The sequence below is a fragment of the Mesoplodon bidens genome, assembly GCF_964165515.1.
Source record: "Mesoplodon bidens genome assembly, chromosome: 19".
Lineage (NCBI taxonomy): Eukaryota > Metazoa > Chordata > Mammalia > Artiodactyla > Ziphiidae > Mesoplodon > Mesoplodon bidens.
The window spans coordinates 10,177,873-10,192,547 of NC_138179.1; the positions used below are offsets into that span (position 1 = coordinate 10,177,873).

At 48.1% G+C, this 14,675-nt stretch overlaps 2 protein-coding genes across 4 annotated transcripts in view; both read left to right on the forward strand.

Moving 5' to 3' along the window:
• Positions 1–9,733, forward strand: part of RAD51D (RAD51 paralog D) — a 21,136-nt gene extending 11,403 nt beyond the window's left edge. Inside the window, exons 7-10 of the mRNA XM_081218440.1 lie at positions 817–907; positions 1,032–1,102; positions 3,486–3,650; positions 3,820–9,733. Of these exons, the coding sequence (XP_081074566.1) occupies positions 817–907; positions 1,032–1,102; positions 3,486–3,650; positions 3,820–3,903 (411 nt within the window). The 3' untranslated portion in view covers positions 3,904–9,733. The remainder of the gene's footprint in view (positions 1–816; positions 908–1,031; positions 1,103–3,485; positions 3,651–3,819) is intronic.
• Positions 9,734–11,032: 1,299 nt separating this feature from the next.
• Positions 11,033–14,675, forward strand: part of RFFL (ring finger and FYVE like domain containing E3 ubiquitin protein ligase) — a 68,989-nt gene continuing 65,346 nt past the window's right edge. The window contains exon 1 of one of the 3 annotated variants that reach the window (XM_081218453.1): positions 11,033–11,236. In XM_081218453.1, the coding sequence (XP_081074579.1) occupies positions 11,047–11,236 (190 nt within the window). In that variant the 5' untranslated portion in view covers positions 11,033–11,046. Of the gene's footprint in view, positions 11,237–11,360; positions 11,447–11,491; positions 11,616–14,675 lie in introns of those variants that run through there. The other 2 variants (XM_081218457.1, XM_081218460.1) reach the window with 2 other exon arrangements.

Below are 14,675 nucleotides of genomic sequence, written 5' to 3' on the forward strand. Positions count from 1 at the left end.
GGAAAGTTTTTTTTTTTGGCTGTGTTGGGTCTTTGTTGCTGCTCATGGTCTCTCTCTAGTTGCGGCGAGCGGGGGCTACTCTTCATTGCGGTGCACAGACTTCTCATTGCGGTGGATTCTCTTGTCATGGAGAATGGGCTCTAGGCACATGGGCTTCAGTAGTTGTGGCACGTGGGCTCAGTAGTTGTGGCTTTCAGGCTCAGTAATTGTGGCACATGGGCTTAGTTGCTCCGCGGCATGTGGGATCTTCCCAGACCAGGGCTCGAACCCGTGTCCCCTGCCTTGGCAGGCAGATTCCTAACCCCTGCGCCACCAGGGAAGCCCCTGGAACCTTTTCAGATATGGAAGATTAGGCCCTAGAGGGACAATCTGGAAAGAGACTGAAGTAAAGAGAAGGCTGACCTCTTCAGCAAAGGAAGTTAGGAACTTGGGGCATAAGCAGGAGAGGGAAAAGGGAGCCTGACAAGATGATGGGGGACTGGCCACAAGGAGAAAGATTCTACTAAGAAAATTCCTGACCAGGGGACCATAGGATCTGAGCAGGGATTTCTCAAATTTAATTATTTTAGGGTATCTGTGATGTCCTGTGATTTAAACTCTCTCTTTCCACCCAATTCTTCAGTAAAATCAGTTATACATACAAATGAGGGTGGGAAAAAAAGACATTTCTGAAATTCCATCATACATGCCCAGCTGTATTTGGGGTGGGGGAGGTTATTTCTTACCAGTTTCTGGAAGAGGAGCAGGCTTGTCTGGTAATGGTCGCCCCCTAGAGGCCACCTGGTTCATGGCACCTGCTTCCCATCAACCCCACAGGTGAGCAGCTCTTCAGGGACTCTGAAGGTGGTGGTTGTGGACTCGGTCACTGCGGTGGTCGCCCCACTTCTGGGAGGTCAGCAGAGGGAAGGTGAGTGGTGTGGCAGAGCCCAGGGTTGGGGTCTTGATCTTGCCTCCCGGCTCTGGAGTCCTGTCTCCGGCCAGCCTGGTCCCCGATGACCTGCTGCCCACCCTCTCTGCTTTTTCTTCCCCAGGCTTGGCCTTGATGATGCAGCTGGGCCGAGAGCTGAAGACTCTGGCCCGGGACCTCAGCGTGGCACTGGTGGTGAGGAAGTGGGCTTGGCCAGCCATCCTTGCCTTAACTCTGGTCCCTGGGCTTCACCAAGTGGGGAGATGTTCTTTCTAGTTACAGTTCTTTATTTCCCTTAAAGAGCAGCTTCTGAACCCCCAAAGTGGCCCTTTGGGAAAGGACCATAGCCCAACTTCCCTGGGTCATCTAGAGCACCAGACTGGGAGGGGATCGGACCTTAAATAGCCAAGGGATCAGGGACAGTCTTGTTTTTCTTTTTACTTTATTTAAGTCAGTTTTATTGAGGTATAATTCATACAGAGTAACCTTCTCCTTGTTTGAAGTTTGATACAGTCATCTCCAGCCTTGTTACCCCACCGCAATCAAGATACAGAATATTTCTGTCACCCCAGAAAGATCCTCCGGCCCCAGACAACCACTGATCTGGTTTCTGTCCCAATAGTTTTGCCTTTTCCAGAGCTTCATAGAAAGGGATCTTTTGGCTTTTAAAGTAACTTTTTCTGCTTATGGAGTAGTTTTTTAAAAGTCTGCATGCTTCTCATAAAAGAGGGTAAAAAATAGTTAAATATAAGAGTCAGATTTGTAATCGATCTCCACATCCACAGAAACCATATTAATATTTTTATATACCTCCATAGAATCTTTTTTCTCTGCATATATACATATACTTTTAACCAACTTTCCAACTAAACTGTAATCTTGTTAAAAACAAAAAACACACCACCATTTCCCATGTCTTTTAATAGATTCTTTAAGAATGCCAGTTTTAGCAGCTATGTATTATTTTGTTTAATACCTATGTTACAGGGGTCAGGAAACCTTTCCTCTAAAGGACCAGGCAGTAAATACAGTTTGCCTTCCCTATCTGTGGGTTCTGCATCCGTGGATTCAACCAACTGTGGATTTGAGCTTAGTTGGTTGAATCTGTGGATGCGGAACCCACAGATACGAAGGGCCAACTATACTACACCATCTTACTTTATTTTATTTTATTTATTTCTTGGGCTGTGCTGCGAGGCATGTGGGATCTTAGTTCCTAGACCAAGAATCGAACCTGTGCCCCCTGTAGTGGAAGGGCAGAGTCTTAACCACTGGACCATCAAGAAGTCCCTTCTCTATTTTAAATAAAACTACAGTGAAGCTGGAATGGAGAGAAATATCCTTGAAATGATCACTCCTCCTAAAGTAGCCACCTTGCTATGAGTTAGGTAGATTAAATTCAGTTGAAATTTTGAAATCTAAAAAAAAAAAAAAAAAAAAAACACTACAGTGAACATCCTTATACCTAAATCTCTTTACATATCTCGTATTTCCTCAAACTCCTAAAAGTATAATCAGTGAGTCAGGGACAAACATATTTTTAAATGTCTAGATATGACATTGCCAAGTTGCCAGGAAGGTTATAGTTTTTGTGCACCTACCAGCAGCATAAGGGGATTTGTTCTTCTATTCTTTTGTTCTTTCTTTTTTTTTTGGCTGCGTTGGGTCTTCGTTGCTGCGCGTGAGCTTTCTCTAGTTGCAGCAAGCAGGGGCTGCTCTTTTTTGTGGTGTGTGGGTTTCTCTTGCTGTGGAGCACGGGCTCTAGGCACGTGAGCTTCAGTAGTTGCAGCACGTGGGCTCAGTAGTTGTGGCCTATGGGCCCTAGAGCACAGGCTCATTAGTTGTGGCGCTTGGGCTTAGTTACTCTGCGGCATGTGGGATCTTCCCGGACCAGGGAGTGAACCCATGTCCCCCTGCATTGGCAGGCGGATTCCTAACCACTGCGCCGCCTGGGAAGTCCCTTTTGTTCTTATACTGGGTCCCAAGGCCTCCCTCTCCAGACTGTAGGATGTATGTGAGCACCTGCTATGTTCCAGGCTCTGGCTTAGGCAGCAGGGATTCAATGATGAACAAGCCACACCTCTGCCCAGAGGTGGGGTGGGGAGCAGGGAGTAACCTCAAGCGGATGCACTGAGGTTGGCGTTGCTTACCTGAGACTAGCCTGGGCAGAGTAGAGTTGACCGGCCAAATTAGGATCCCCCTTTCTAAAACCCCTCCCACGTATACACACAGATGCACACCCTGACACAAAGGGGTGGGTGCACGTGGTCTCAGGATGCCCGATGGCTGCGTTGGGGTTGTAGTGGGCCTAAGCGGACAGCACTGCTTTTCCCAGACACATGCCCCGTTACCTTTTATTGGAATCAAGCCTGGGACGTTGTGGTTTAGTGGCAAGAGCTCTGCGCAAGTCAGGAGTCCAGGGTTCTGATTCCAGACCGTTGATAAATTATGGAAGCTTGGGGAAGTCGTTTCCCTGTACTAGGCCTCAGCTTTCCCATCTGTAAAATGAAGCCATAGGAGCAGATGTCCTCTGTACCAGCATTACGGATCTATAAGCCTTTGATTCTTTCTGCCGCAGGTGACCAATCACATGACCCGAGACAGGGACAGCGGGCAGCTCAAACCTGCCTTGGGACGCTCCTGGAGCTTTGTGCCCAGCACCCGGCTTCTCCTGGACACCAGCCAAGGTGCAGGAGCATCAGGCAGCTGGCGCATGGCGTGTCTGACCAAATCTCCCCGTCTGGTGAGCCAGCCCCAGGGGAAAGCCAGGAATCTGGGCCCTTGAGGGTGGCTTCTGTGCCCACAGATGTCTCATCGAGGAACTTCTGGATACCGAGACCCTGCAGCCAAAGAGGGTACCCACTTGGGCTGCTCAACTCAAAAACTCACCTTCCCCTCCTGTCTTGTTCCAGCCAACAGGTTTCCAGGAGATGGTGGACATTGGGACCTGGGGGACTCCAGTGCAGAGCCCAACATTACAGGGAGATCACACGTGACTTGCTGTTGACTGGGACAAACCCTCCTGCACGGTAACGGGGCTGCAGAGAAGCTCTCGGGCTGGGCAGACATCTTAGTCCTTAGCTCCTCTCTCTGGAAACACAGTGTTACTGGCTAGAGAGGATGCTACCGTGGAAGGACCCAGAAATTCATGCTGGTACCAGGTTTTCCTCCCTTGTGTCTACCACGTATGTTTCCAGAAGGTGCCGAATTCAGCGTCTTGGGCGTCTCTGAAGAGGCATGCTGGTGCCTGGACAGATAACCCTGTGTATCGCCGTACTGCACTCCATCCTAACACAGTGAACGAGTCTGAGGCCTCTAGCTTGCCTTTGCTTCCCTCCTTCTTCTTCTTCTTTTTTTGCCTCTGTTTTTCCATCTGTAAGATGGGGCTCCCTTTCTCTTAACTCTCTCTTTGAGTTACCAGGTGGAAGTAACCTTGTAAGTGCAAAACTCTTCTTTATCTAGGTCCTGATCTTAAAAACATACAGAGGAAATTCTCTGAGCCCCAGAGCCATCCATTTTCCCCGAGGAAGGTGGTTTTTCAGTTTCCCCTAGTGAGGCCCCAAAGAATGGTTATTCCTCTTTCCGTCTTGCCCATTTGGTTTCACAAACCTGCATGCATCACCATGACCAGGTGAGACTGGGAGCTCACTGCAGTCCCAGGAATATAATTTAACAGGAAGGGAAGATGTGACCTGGTCCCCATGAATCCAGCCACTTGTTCAACGTGCATGGTGCCCTGTGAGGCCCCTCCACAGTGTCGAGTAACCAGAGGTGCTGAACCATGGCCTTGCCCATAAACAGACAGAGGAGAATTTGCACAGTAAATAGAGCCAGCTGGGAAAACTGATACTGGCTTAAATAATACATGGTAAATCTAGTCCTTTATGTAGAAATTCATTGCCGGTGGCTCCAGCATGCAATATAATTACCCCTCTCTTCCTGCCAGCTGTACCACAGCCTGGTGCCCTGGTGTATGAAATAACCCCCCTGTCTGTTACGGGCACTGTGGCCATCCCTCTGCAAGCTATAACTCTGGCTGGCTGGGGAGGAGGACACCAGGGAAGGAAATAAAAGACAAAGGAGAGAAAGGATTGTTCACTGACCACAATTTTTAAAGGAAGGTTGCCTTTCTCGGTTTGAGAGCCTGTCATGTAATTAATTAGTTGCTTGGCTGCAGGAAGAGAGGTCAGAGTTACAGGCCGAAGACATGACATTTAGAGGTGATGAACACAGCAGGGATAAAAGCAAGAAGCCTGGAGGACTGGGAACAAGTGGCAGACCAGCCCGATGGTATCTGCCTGAGTGAGGACAGGCTTGGTAAGCTGCAGACTGGAGGAGGAACCCTGGCGCTGCTGCTTTCACAGGCTCCCAGATGAAACGAATCTTCAGCATCCTTACACCAGGAGCAGTTGGCGCATAATTGCAACCCTAGTGGGAAACAAAACATTAAGCTGGGACTGGCACATTCCTGTCACTTGTACCATTTGGGCATCCTGAGCCCACGCAGACATCACCAATCAATCAAGCATTCTTTTTGGCAGAGCTCAGAGAGTGCTTTGCAGTTTTAGTTTTTCTCCACACGGCACTCCAGGCAGCCACAAACAGTCAGTTGGAACTGGCGTTCAAGGTGGAGGCTGGTTACCATCTCTGCCCCAGACAGATCTGCCATATTTCCCATATATGGTGTCGCCTGCTTGGTCCTTGACTCGACCCTACGATAGTGTGGTTTGAGAGGCCTGTAAAGATCATAGGCCCCATCTTGTCATTTAACAAAGAAGGAAACAGGCCCAAAGAGGAGAAATGACAGTCCCAGTGAGAGAACAGGGGCTGGAACCCAGGACTCTCGATTCCTCAGCCAGCACTCTGTGTCCATGTTGCCTTTAGTTTCCGATCAGCACAGTTCTGTGCTCAGTGGGGACTTCTTCCAGCCACACAGCCTCACCGAGGTAGCCTCTCTGGCCACAGGAAGGCGCTCCATTCATTGCTACTGCAGCCCAGCCCGTGACATTTCTGCAGGACTTTGCCCCTCACAGCTTGCTTCCTCCTTGGCCTTGCTCTCAGACCGGGGCTTCACCTCATCCTCACGCTGAGCCCACATACTCCGCTCCAGGCCAGCCACCCTGCGAGGCTCCCCTAACAGGCTTGGGGCCGGGCTGGCCCTCCTGCCCACGTTCCGTTCCTTTTGCTCCCTTGGCTTACGTGTCTGCCTCCCTGCACACCCACCCTGACATCCTCCCTCTTTTTATGCCTCAGCTGGGGTCTAGATAGACATCACAATCCTGTACCACTCAGACTTGTCTTACTGTCTGCCCATGAGCCCAAGATCCCCTTGAAGGGCTCCCACGTTAATATTTCTTTTGCTCTTTCCACAGTCTGGGAGCTCGGTAATTGTTAGATATACAAATGGGTGGATTTTAAGGCATTTTAAAGGCAAAGGAGAAACGCAGGAATGTTTTTCACATGATCTAGTCATTGAGGTCCCCCCAGAGTGTCTTTTTACGTATTCTTCTACAGAGGACTGTTGTATGTCCTTGGTCTGATATTACACAACGTTAATGTTGAGTCCCTACTAGGTATGTGCTACCACTTGATGGCTGTTGTTAGGCACTTGAACTCCCAAAGACTCTCAGGCTCAAGGTCCATGTATCATTGTGGCTGCTCTCCACTGCAAGTAATGAAACCTGGCTGAAAGAGCCTTAAACAATAACATCTGTTATCTCTAGTAACACAACGTCCAAGGTTGGCTCATTTGGCGGCTCATCAAGTGGCGTGGGGCCTTTCCATCTTTCCGCTGTGCTCTCCTTTTGTGTTGGTTTTGTCTTTAAGCTCATTCTCATCAAAGCAGTCATTCTGGGCTTCCCTGGTGACGCCTTGGTTAAGAATCCGCCTGCCAGTGCAGGGGACACGGGTTCAAGCCCTGGCCCGGGGAGATCCCACATGCCGCGGAGCAACAAAGCCTGTGTGCCACAATGACTGAGCCTGTGCTCTAGGGCCCGCGAGCCACAACTACTGAGCCTGTGCGCCTAGAGCCCATGCTCCGTGACAAGAGAAGCCACCGCAATGAGAAGCCCGCTCACCGCAACGAAGAGTAGCCCCTGCTCGCCGCAACTAGAGAAAGCCTGCATACAGCAATGAAGACCCAACACAGCCAAAAATAAAAATGAATAAATTTATTAAAAAAAAAAAAAAGAGGGCTTCCCTGGTGGCGCAGTGGTTGAGAGTCCGCCTGCCGATGCAGGGGACACGGGTTCGTGGCCCAGTCCGGGAAGATCCCACGTGCCGCGGAGTGGCTGGGCCCGTGAGCCATGGCCGCTGAGCCTGCGCATCCAGAGCCTGTGCTCCGCAATGGGAGAGGCCACAACAGTGAGGCCCGCGTACCACATAAAAAAAAAAAAAGAAAAAAAATGGGGATGCTACTAGAAAGGAGGAAGTGTGCGTGGAGGAGCTGGACGTTGGGTGGGCAACCGCTAGTATCTGCCAAAGTCCAGGAGGCAAGTGTATTGAGGCTCACATGTGCCTAGGCCCTTTGTCCACATCTCATTTAGAGCTTCAGAAAGCCTTCCATCTTCCAGACAGTAAATGGGAGTCCAGTGAGGTTATGGACATAAAGCTAATAAGTGGGCAGCGCCAGAACCCAAACTTGAATCTGTCTGATTCCAAACCCTACTTTCCATCCTCATGCTGCCTTCGGCTATGACTATGTGAATGTTTCAATTAATTTTTTCTTTGTATTTTGCCCTGATAGCAACCAAGGCTACCCATCCCAACCTCTTTTTATCTTTGTTCACCGTAAAAGCTGGATCAGAGATCTACTTTCTCAGCTCTTTCCGATTTCCTGTAGGGAAGTTAGGAGAGAATGACAAACACTCAAAGAAGGGAGATAATTGTTGGTATTAAGGTGAACCGGAGGTTTGGGGGGAAATAAAGCTGAATGAAAAACAACAGGGTCTGTGTGTGCCTGAGATGGGAGCCAGCAGGAGGTAAGGGATTTATTTTATTTTATTTTTTGGCACGGCATGCAGTATCTTAGTTCCCCGACCAGGGATTAAACCCGCCTCCCCATGCCGTGGAAGTGCGGAGTCTTAACCACTGGACCGCGGGGGACGTCCCAGGAGGTAAAGGATTTAGATGCACATCCCAACTAGGTTTTACTGTGCTCTGGCATGGAGTTGCACTGGGGAGAGTTAAAACTGTCCAGTTGCTGGGGATGGGCATTGGAGAAGGCTCTGTGACGCTTGGAGCTTAAATTAGAGCTAGGTAGATTATTCATCCAAGCTTACCCTTAGAAAGATGTTTCTCTCATGTTTTCCTGTCTTATTTCACTGGCTAGACTAACTTCCGGTGCTAAGTTGAATAGAAGCAACAATAGCCATCCTCCTTGTCTTGTTCCTGATTTTAGTGAGCTGTTTCCAGTATTTTATCATTAAGTAAGATGCTGTAGTTTCCCTGTAGTTACCTTTTATGAAGGTAAGGACCTCAGTGTGTTTCCTATCTATCCTGGAGAGGGAGGCCAGGTACTGGCCATTCCATTTGACGTGTAGAATTCTCTCTCCCAGCCAGTGGAAGGTCCATGCATCCCAGAGCTGTACAAGTGCACTTCAGCTGCTGCACAAGCTTGAATCCATGAGTAGGCTTTGAATCCTAGCTCTTTGCTGCCTCTTTAGTTTCTGGCTGTAATAGTCTCAATATAAGCCTGGGTTTTGCCAGAAGACAATGGGCGTATGCTGAAAAGTATACAAAGTCAAGGAGCAAGATTTTCATCTCATGTAACTTAGTCTTAGGTCTGACACTGTATGTCATTGGATGAATTAGCTTCTTTAAGCCTTAGTTTCAGCCACTGGGAAATGGGGAAAATAATACATATTGCATAGAATTGCTTTAGGGTCATATAGCTTATGTAAAACACCAAATAATTCCCCAGCCATATATTGGGTTGGCCAAAAAGTTCTTTCAGGTTTTTCCATACTATCTTGTGGAATAGCATCCAATATTAATAATAGGCACTCTATTTCACATCATTGAAAAGCTTAGGATGCCTTAGAGAAACTAGTGACAGCGTCCTGTTCAGGCAAGGCTGGGTTCAAGTGTGACCAGTGCAGTTGCCCAGAGCCTGGTGCTTAGTTTAATGCCCCGGTTGCCATCCTGAAATTCTTAATACTTTTTGAACAAGGGTCCCACGTTTGCACTGTGCCCTGAAAACTTTGTAGCCAGTACTGTCTCCAGGTATGAGTCGAACTCTTGTACCGGAAACACCCTACCACTGATTTCTTAGGGAATAATTTCCTCGGAGAATAACCTCCGATAGAAAAATTGGGGTTAGCATCCTGTGTCCATTTATCACTTCCTGTTCCATTCTGGGATAACCTACACAACCTCTCTCAGAAAGGAATACTTTATATTTTGCAAAATTTATTAGGTCCGGAGAGTTTAAGAGCTGGTGAAGTAGAATGATGATTTGGGATTTTGGAATCGGGAAAATCTAGGTTCAAAACCCTGCTGGGTCCTTTCTGGCTGAATTACTTGGACAAGGTAATGCCTTTGTCTTGTTGGTAAAATGTATGTTGCAGGGAAATTACCTTTTCCTTATTGGTAAAATATATGCCTCAGGGGAATTAAACAGATAATTTATGTAAAGTGCCTTTCACAGAGTCTGACACATAGTAGGTGCTCAGTCACCATTAATTTCTCATGCTCTTGCCAAAAGTAAAAAAAATCAGGGCTCTAGGACTTACAAGCTACGCTGCTACTAATAAAAGAAATAATATGATTTATTTTTTCACTGCTGTTTGGGGAAAGGCATGTGCTTCATAAATATGTATTGGAAAGTACTTAGCAAATGAGTAGAAATAATAAAAATACATCAACGTAAACAGCTCCTATAAATATGTCACTTGGTAGACAAACTAGTGTTTTATTATTACTAAATACTATTGCTTGCTGAAAAGGATTTCAGATTACTTGCACAATGGGTACATTATTGAGTGCCTCTGTGGAAGGGCACGATAAAGATGAAAAATAGTGATGGTGATAATACTAAAGGTGGAGAAAGGAGGAGTGTGGGTAAACGCAGCTCTGAGCCCTCCTCGCTTTAGCGACGTGCACATTATTGAGCAGCGTTCCAATGATTTAGCTGTAATATGGACCAGAGGGCCCAGAAAAAATCCACAAGGATATCATGAATTCTGACACCAATTATTAGGCCAAGCAGTGGCTTAAGTGCACTCCCTTTCGGAACTGAGCACTCAGCTTAAGAACTAAGCTTACAAAAAGACATCTCTGGGCCTCACCCCATCCCTTGCTCTGGACCTATTAACTTTCTATGATAATAATTAACATCAAGAGAAGGAGAGACTGGGTGGGGAATGATGTGCCTTAATCACAGGTCACAAAGACCTTTCAGAAATAAGACACACAGCTAGGTGAAAGGTACACAGCTAGCTGATGAATGGCTGGGTGGGCTCCTCCACACAGTCATCTTCATTCTACCAGGGCCTTCCTCTTAGCAGTTTCCTCACTTTCTTAAGGTGAAACTAGCTAACTCTGGGGGCTTAGACTGGGAAATGCTGGAGTGGGAGGTGCCATTGAATGAATGGGACAAACGTGGATTTTGATGTCCTCCAGATCTGGCTTCTAATACTTTCCAACTATGGGACCTTGAATAAGCTAGTGAACTCTGGTGGGCCTGGGCTTCTTTCATGGTAATTTTGGGGACCATCACCTGCTGATAGCCATTGTTGTGAGGAACAATGGGATATGAAAGTGAGGAAACTTTGAAACTTATTTTGAAACGAGTTCTGAGATATTATGGGGCTCGCTCAGTGTCACCAATCTGCACCACGGATCTGGACCCTTCAGCTCCTCGTGCAGAGTTCGGTAACCAAGGCAACGAGGAGCAGCGGACGCCCTCACACCGGGGTACCGACGCCTAGCCCGGTCTCAGGCTCGGCGGTCTCCGCCTCCCGCCGCTGGGCTCCGCCAGGGGGCGCGCGCGGTGGCTACGCTCTAGCCCGCCGCGCGGCTCGCCCGTCTCTATGGTGGCTCGGGAGCGGCAGGAGCGGAGGCGCGCTCCCGAGGGGGCGGGGCCGCGCCGGGAGCGGGACCGCGCGAGGGGCGGGAGCGACCGGGCCGGGAGGCCGGGGATGGGGCGGGGGGGCCAACTTCCTGGGGCCGCCTGTGAGGATGTCGCGACCGCTCCCGGGTGCCCCTCAGCCCCGGAGACGCCGGCGCGGCTCAGCCCACAGCCCCCCTGCCTGAGCCGTCCGCGGCCCGGATCCGGCCCCTCCCCACCCCTCCCCTCCCAGGTGCGGGCCGGGCAGGCGGCCGCGGCAGGTGAGGAGGCGGCGGCGGCGGCGCAGGTTTCCGCGGGGCGCCGGGCCTGGGGTGGGGTCCCGGGGGAGGCCGGAGTCGGGGGCGCTGCTCGGCCTCGGGTCTCGCCAGGCTGTGGTCCGGGGGCGCCTCTGTGCGGGGCGTGGCCTGAGACTCTCCCTGCCTACAGGGGATGGGGGACGCCCTGCCTCGCTGGAAGTCTGCGCATTCAAGGTAGCCCGCACCTGTCCCATTAAAAGTCCCCTCAAAGGAAGCATTTCACCTGTGGGGGCAGTAACGGGAGACGTGTGTTCTCACATATTTCCAAACGCCCTACGGATCGGCACGTTCAGTTGGCTCGTGGGGGAAAGATGCCGCTTTACAGCATAGGAAACCGAGTCAGGTACGCGGCGGCCTGCGTCTGCATTTTAAGGAACTAGCTTGACCCAGCTTCCTAGTGCAGGAGCCCTTCGGGCGTGTTGGAGGAAGGTGGAGGCTGGAGTTTGGAGGCTTGATGGAGAAGTTTGGGGATGTGGTTCTCCTCTCCACCCCCCCGCCCCGCCCAGGGTCCACTGTTCTCTCTTTTGGGAGTTGTCCTCTGTTCATTTGAGGTGATGTGTGTGAGGTCGCCAGTGGCTAAGACGGAGAGGGACATGGGGCCTCTGTGCAGCTGGCTGCCCACGAAACATTTGACCAGGCTTGGGGAAGTATGCTAGACCTGGGGAACCAGAGCGTCGCAGACGTCTGCTCGGAGCTTGATTTCAGGCTGGCAGAAGATAGAAACAGCAGCATATTTTCTCCTTTTTTGTTGGTCTGTCATTTGCTCTAGGAGAAAAAGCTGCTTGTGCAATCAAGGAAGAGTGTACCATGGTCCTCCCTGTCTACCCCAGGGAAGAATTATTGTCAGCTTGGAAATAGGGCTTTACCCACAACTGCCACTTTGCACCCTGGCTAAAGGCCACTGTTAACGTAATGAACAAACATCCCCAGGTGCATGTGGCCTTCTAAGAAAGTAAGTTCCTTGCCCATCCCTGTTACAGGTGGTTTGGAGGACAGAGACTTCCTGTCACCCCTGTTGGTGCAACTGTTTGGGGAGCAGCTGTGGTTTTCCTGGTGACAGTTCAAGTGTGGCCAAGGCTGTCACTTATTGGAACCTTTTCCTAGGAATGGGAGTAGGCAGGGGACATGGTGCTGGGCTGTTTGTGTACAGAATTCTAGGGTTGGGAGCTAGTTCACGGGATTTCAGGTTTGACAACGTCTTTATCGTTTTTTCCTGATTGCATTCTTTTTCACGTTCAAGGAAATAGATAATGGCAAGCATTTCTGAAACGTCATGGCATATTTCCTAATAATTCTGGACTTCAGAGTACAAGTCATAAATTACACTTTATTTAGAAGTGTTATTTTCTTAAGTTTGAAAATTGTATATGACAGTTGCAGCTTGATGTGGCAGGGCTAACTGATAACTTGATTGTGCATGAAGCAAATTTCCATGTAATCTAGGACACACACACATTTTAATGTCTATTCAGTTTGGAAGATCAGCCCACTAAAAACTTTCAAATTGATCAGGAAGACAGCTGTTATCCCAACTGTTTACATTGGGATCGGGGATTGTAAATCTTCTAAATTGACTTAATTTAACCAATTGCTAAAATAACCCGCATTAAAAGAGAGCTGTTCTCAAAGAGGTTAGAAATTAATTTGTTTTCAAAACTTTCTCACGGCCAAGCCAGTTGATAATAACTCTGCTTAGCACCCTCTAATAGGAATGCCTCTGTAAGGCCTCTTAAAATAGCAGTGGGAAAAGCATATTCAGTAACCAGCATTTAAAAAGACAAAACAAACGGCAACAATAACAAAAAGGGCACAGTTTCTTCCCTAATTACATGTCCATTGTGATGTTTAATGCAGTCACACCCATCTGTAAGAGTGTTGTGCCTAGAACTTTCTGAAAACACCTACATAAACCTAAGGCGTGTTAACGGGACTAATTCCACCTTAATTTTTTATTCTTTTTTTTTTTTTTTTGCTTTACGCGGGCCTCTCACTGTTGTGGCCTCTCCCATTGCGGAGCACAGGCTCTGGACGCACAGGCTCAGCGGCCATGGCTCACGGGCCCAGCTGCTCCGCAGCATGTGGGATCTTCCCGGACCGGGGCACGAACCCGTGTCCCCTGCATCGGCAGGCGGACTCTCAACCACTGCGCCACCAGGGAAGCCCAATTTTTTATTCTTAAAATAGTTTTTTATTCTTTACTACTGCTGTTGTTTTAAAGGTAGATTAGAGACTTTTATATCAAACTTGTACTGGCTATAGTGTTTATGTTTTGGGAGGAAAGATTTAACGTCTGCACCTTGAATCTCATAACCCCTGCAACACAGAGCTGAGTTATAATTTAGAGTTTAATGAGAATGCATAGTTTAAATTGCTGTTGCTGAGGTCTCACGGGGCGAGCTGCCTCATCATTATTGTTTGGTAATGTTACTGGTTATTATTTTTGTTTGGTTACTGTTTATTGGTAGTAGTGACTGGTGTTTATGTAAGAAAGATTCTGGCTATTTGAGGGGCAGTCTTTTCATATCCAAACACACAACTTCCCATTGCTTCAATAGGGAGGTGGTGTGGTCACTTTCTTGTTTTGTGACTATATTATTTGGAGTTTTAAAATCCTAAAACTAGTTGGGCTCTTAATAGGATATCCTGTTATATCTCACATGAAAGCCATCCTAGATAGGTAGGAATCATCGGCCTTATGTGTTGAAAGACCTCAGCTCTCCCAGTTTCCAGGATTTATCAGTTGCCATGGTCAGGACAGTGGTTTTATCTAATCCCGTGATGCCATTCTTAGCTTAAACCCATTATCCTCATTTATCTTCGTTAAGACTGTCGTGAAGTTTCTCTGCTTTCTGTAGTTCAGTTTGAATATTCCACATTTTTGACACATTTGGGCCTATTAACGTTCTGAATTGGAGCAGTTAAGAGAGTCTGCCTGTTTTTAAACATTTTCCTTTTTCGAGGCAAGCATAAAATCTGAGTTTCCTCTGGGGGAAACCAGCTCTTTAAAAATCTGATAGGAAAACAAAAGCTGGTTTTTCCAGCTTTTTACCAATATGCAGTCTTCTTAACCTTTCCTTCCTTTCTGGTTTTGCCAGTACAGTGATTAGTGACTAGTAGTGAATGATGAACCAGAGGCATTGGGAGATCCTGAAGTCTCCTGAATCATAAAAAGAAGGTCACATTGTATTCAGTGCAGCTTTAGTCTTTTTAGTGAGTTTTATTGCAAGGAGTTCTCCAAAGCCAGCCACTCCTTAAAAGATTCGGTACCTAGCAGTTTCCAACTGAGTCACTGAGGTTGTTTAAAAATACAGATTTCCCAGTTCCACCTCCTGGAGATTTTTTTTTTTTTTTGAGTGGGTAAGTGATGACTGAGAATCCACATTTTATTTTTGGTTGCATTGGG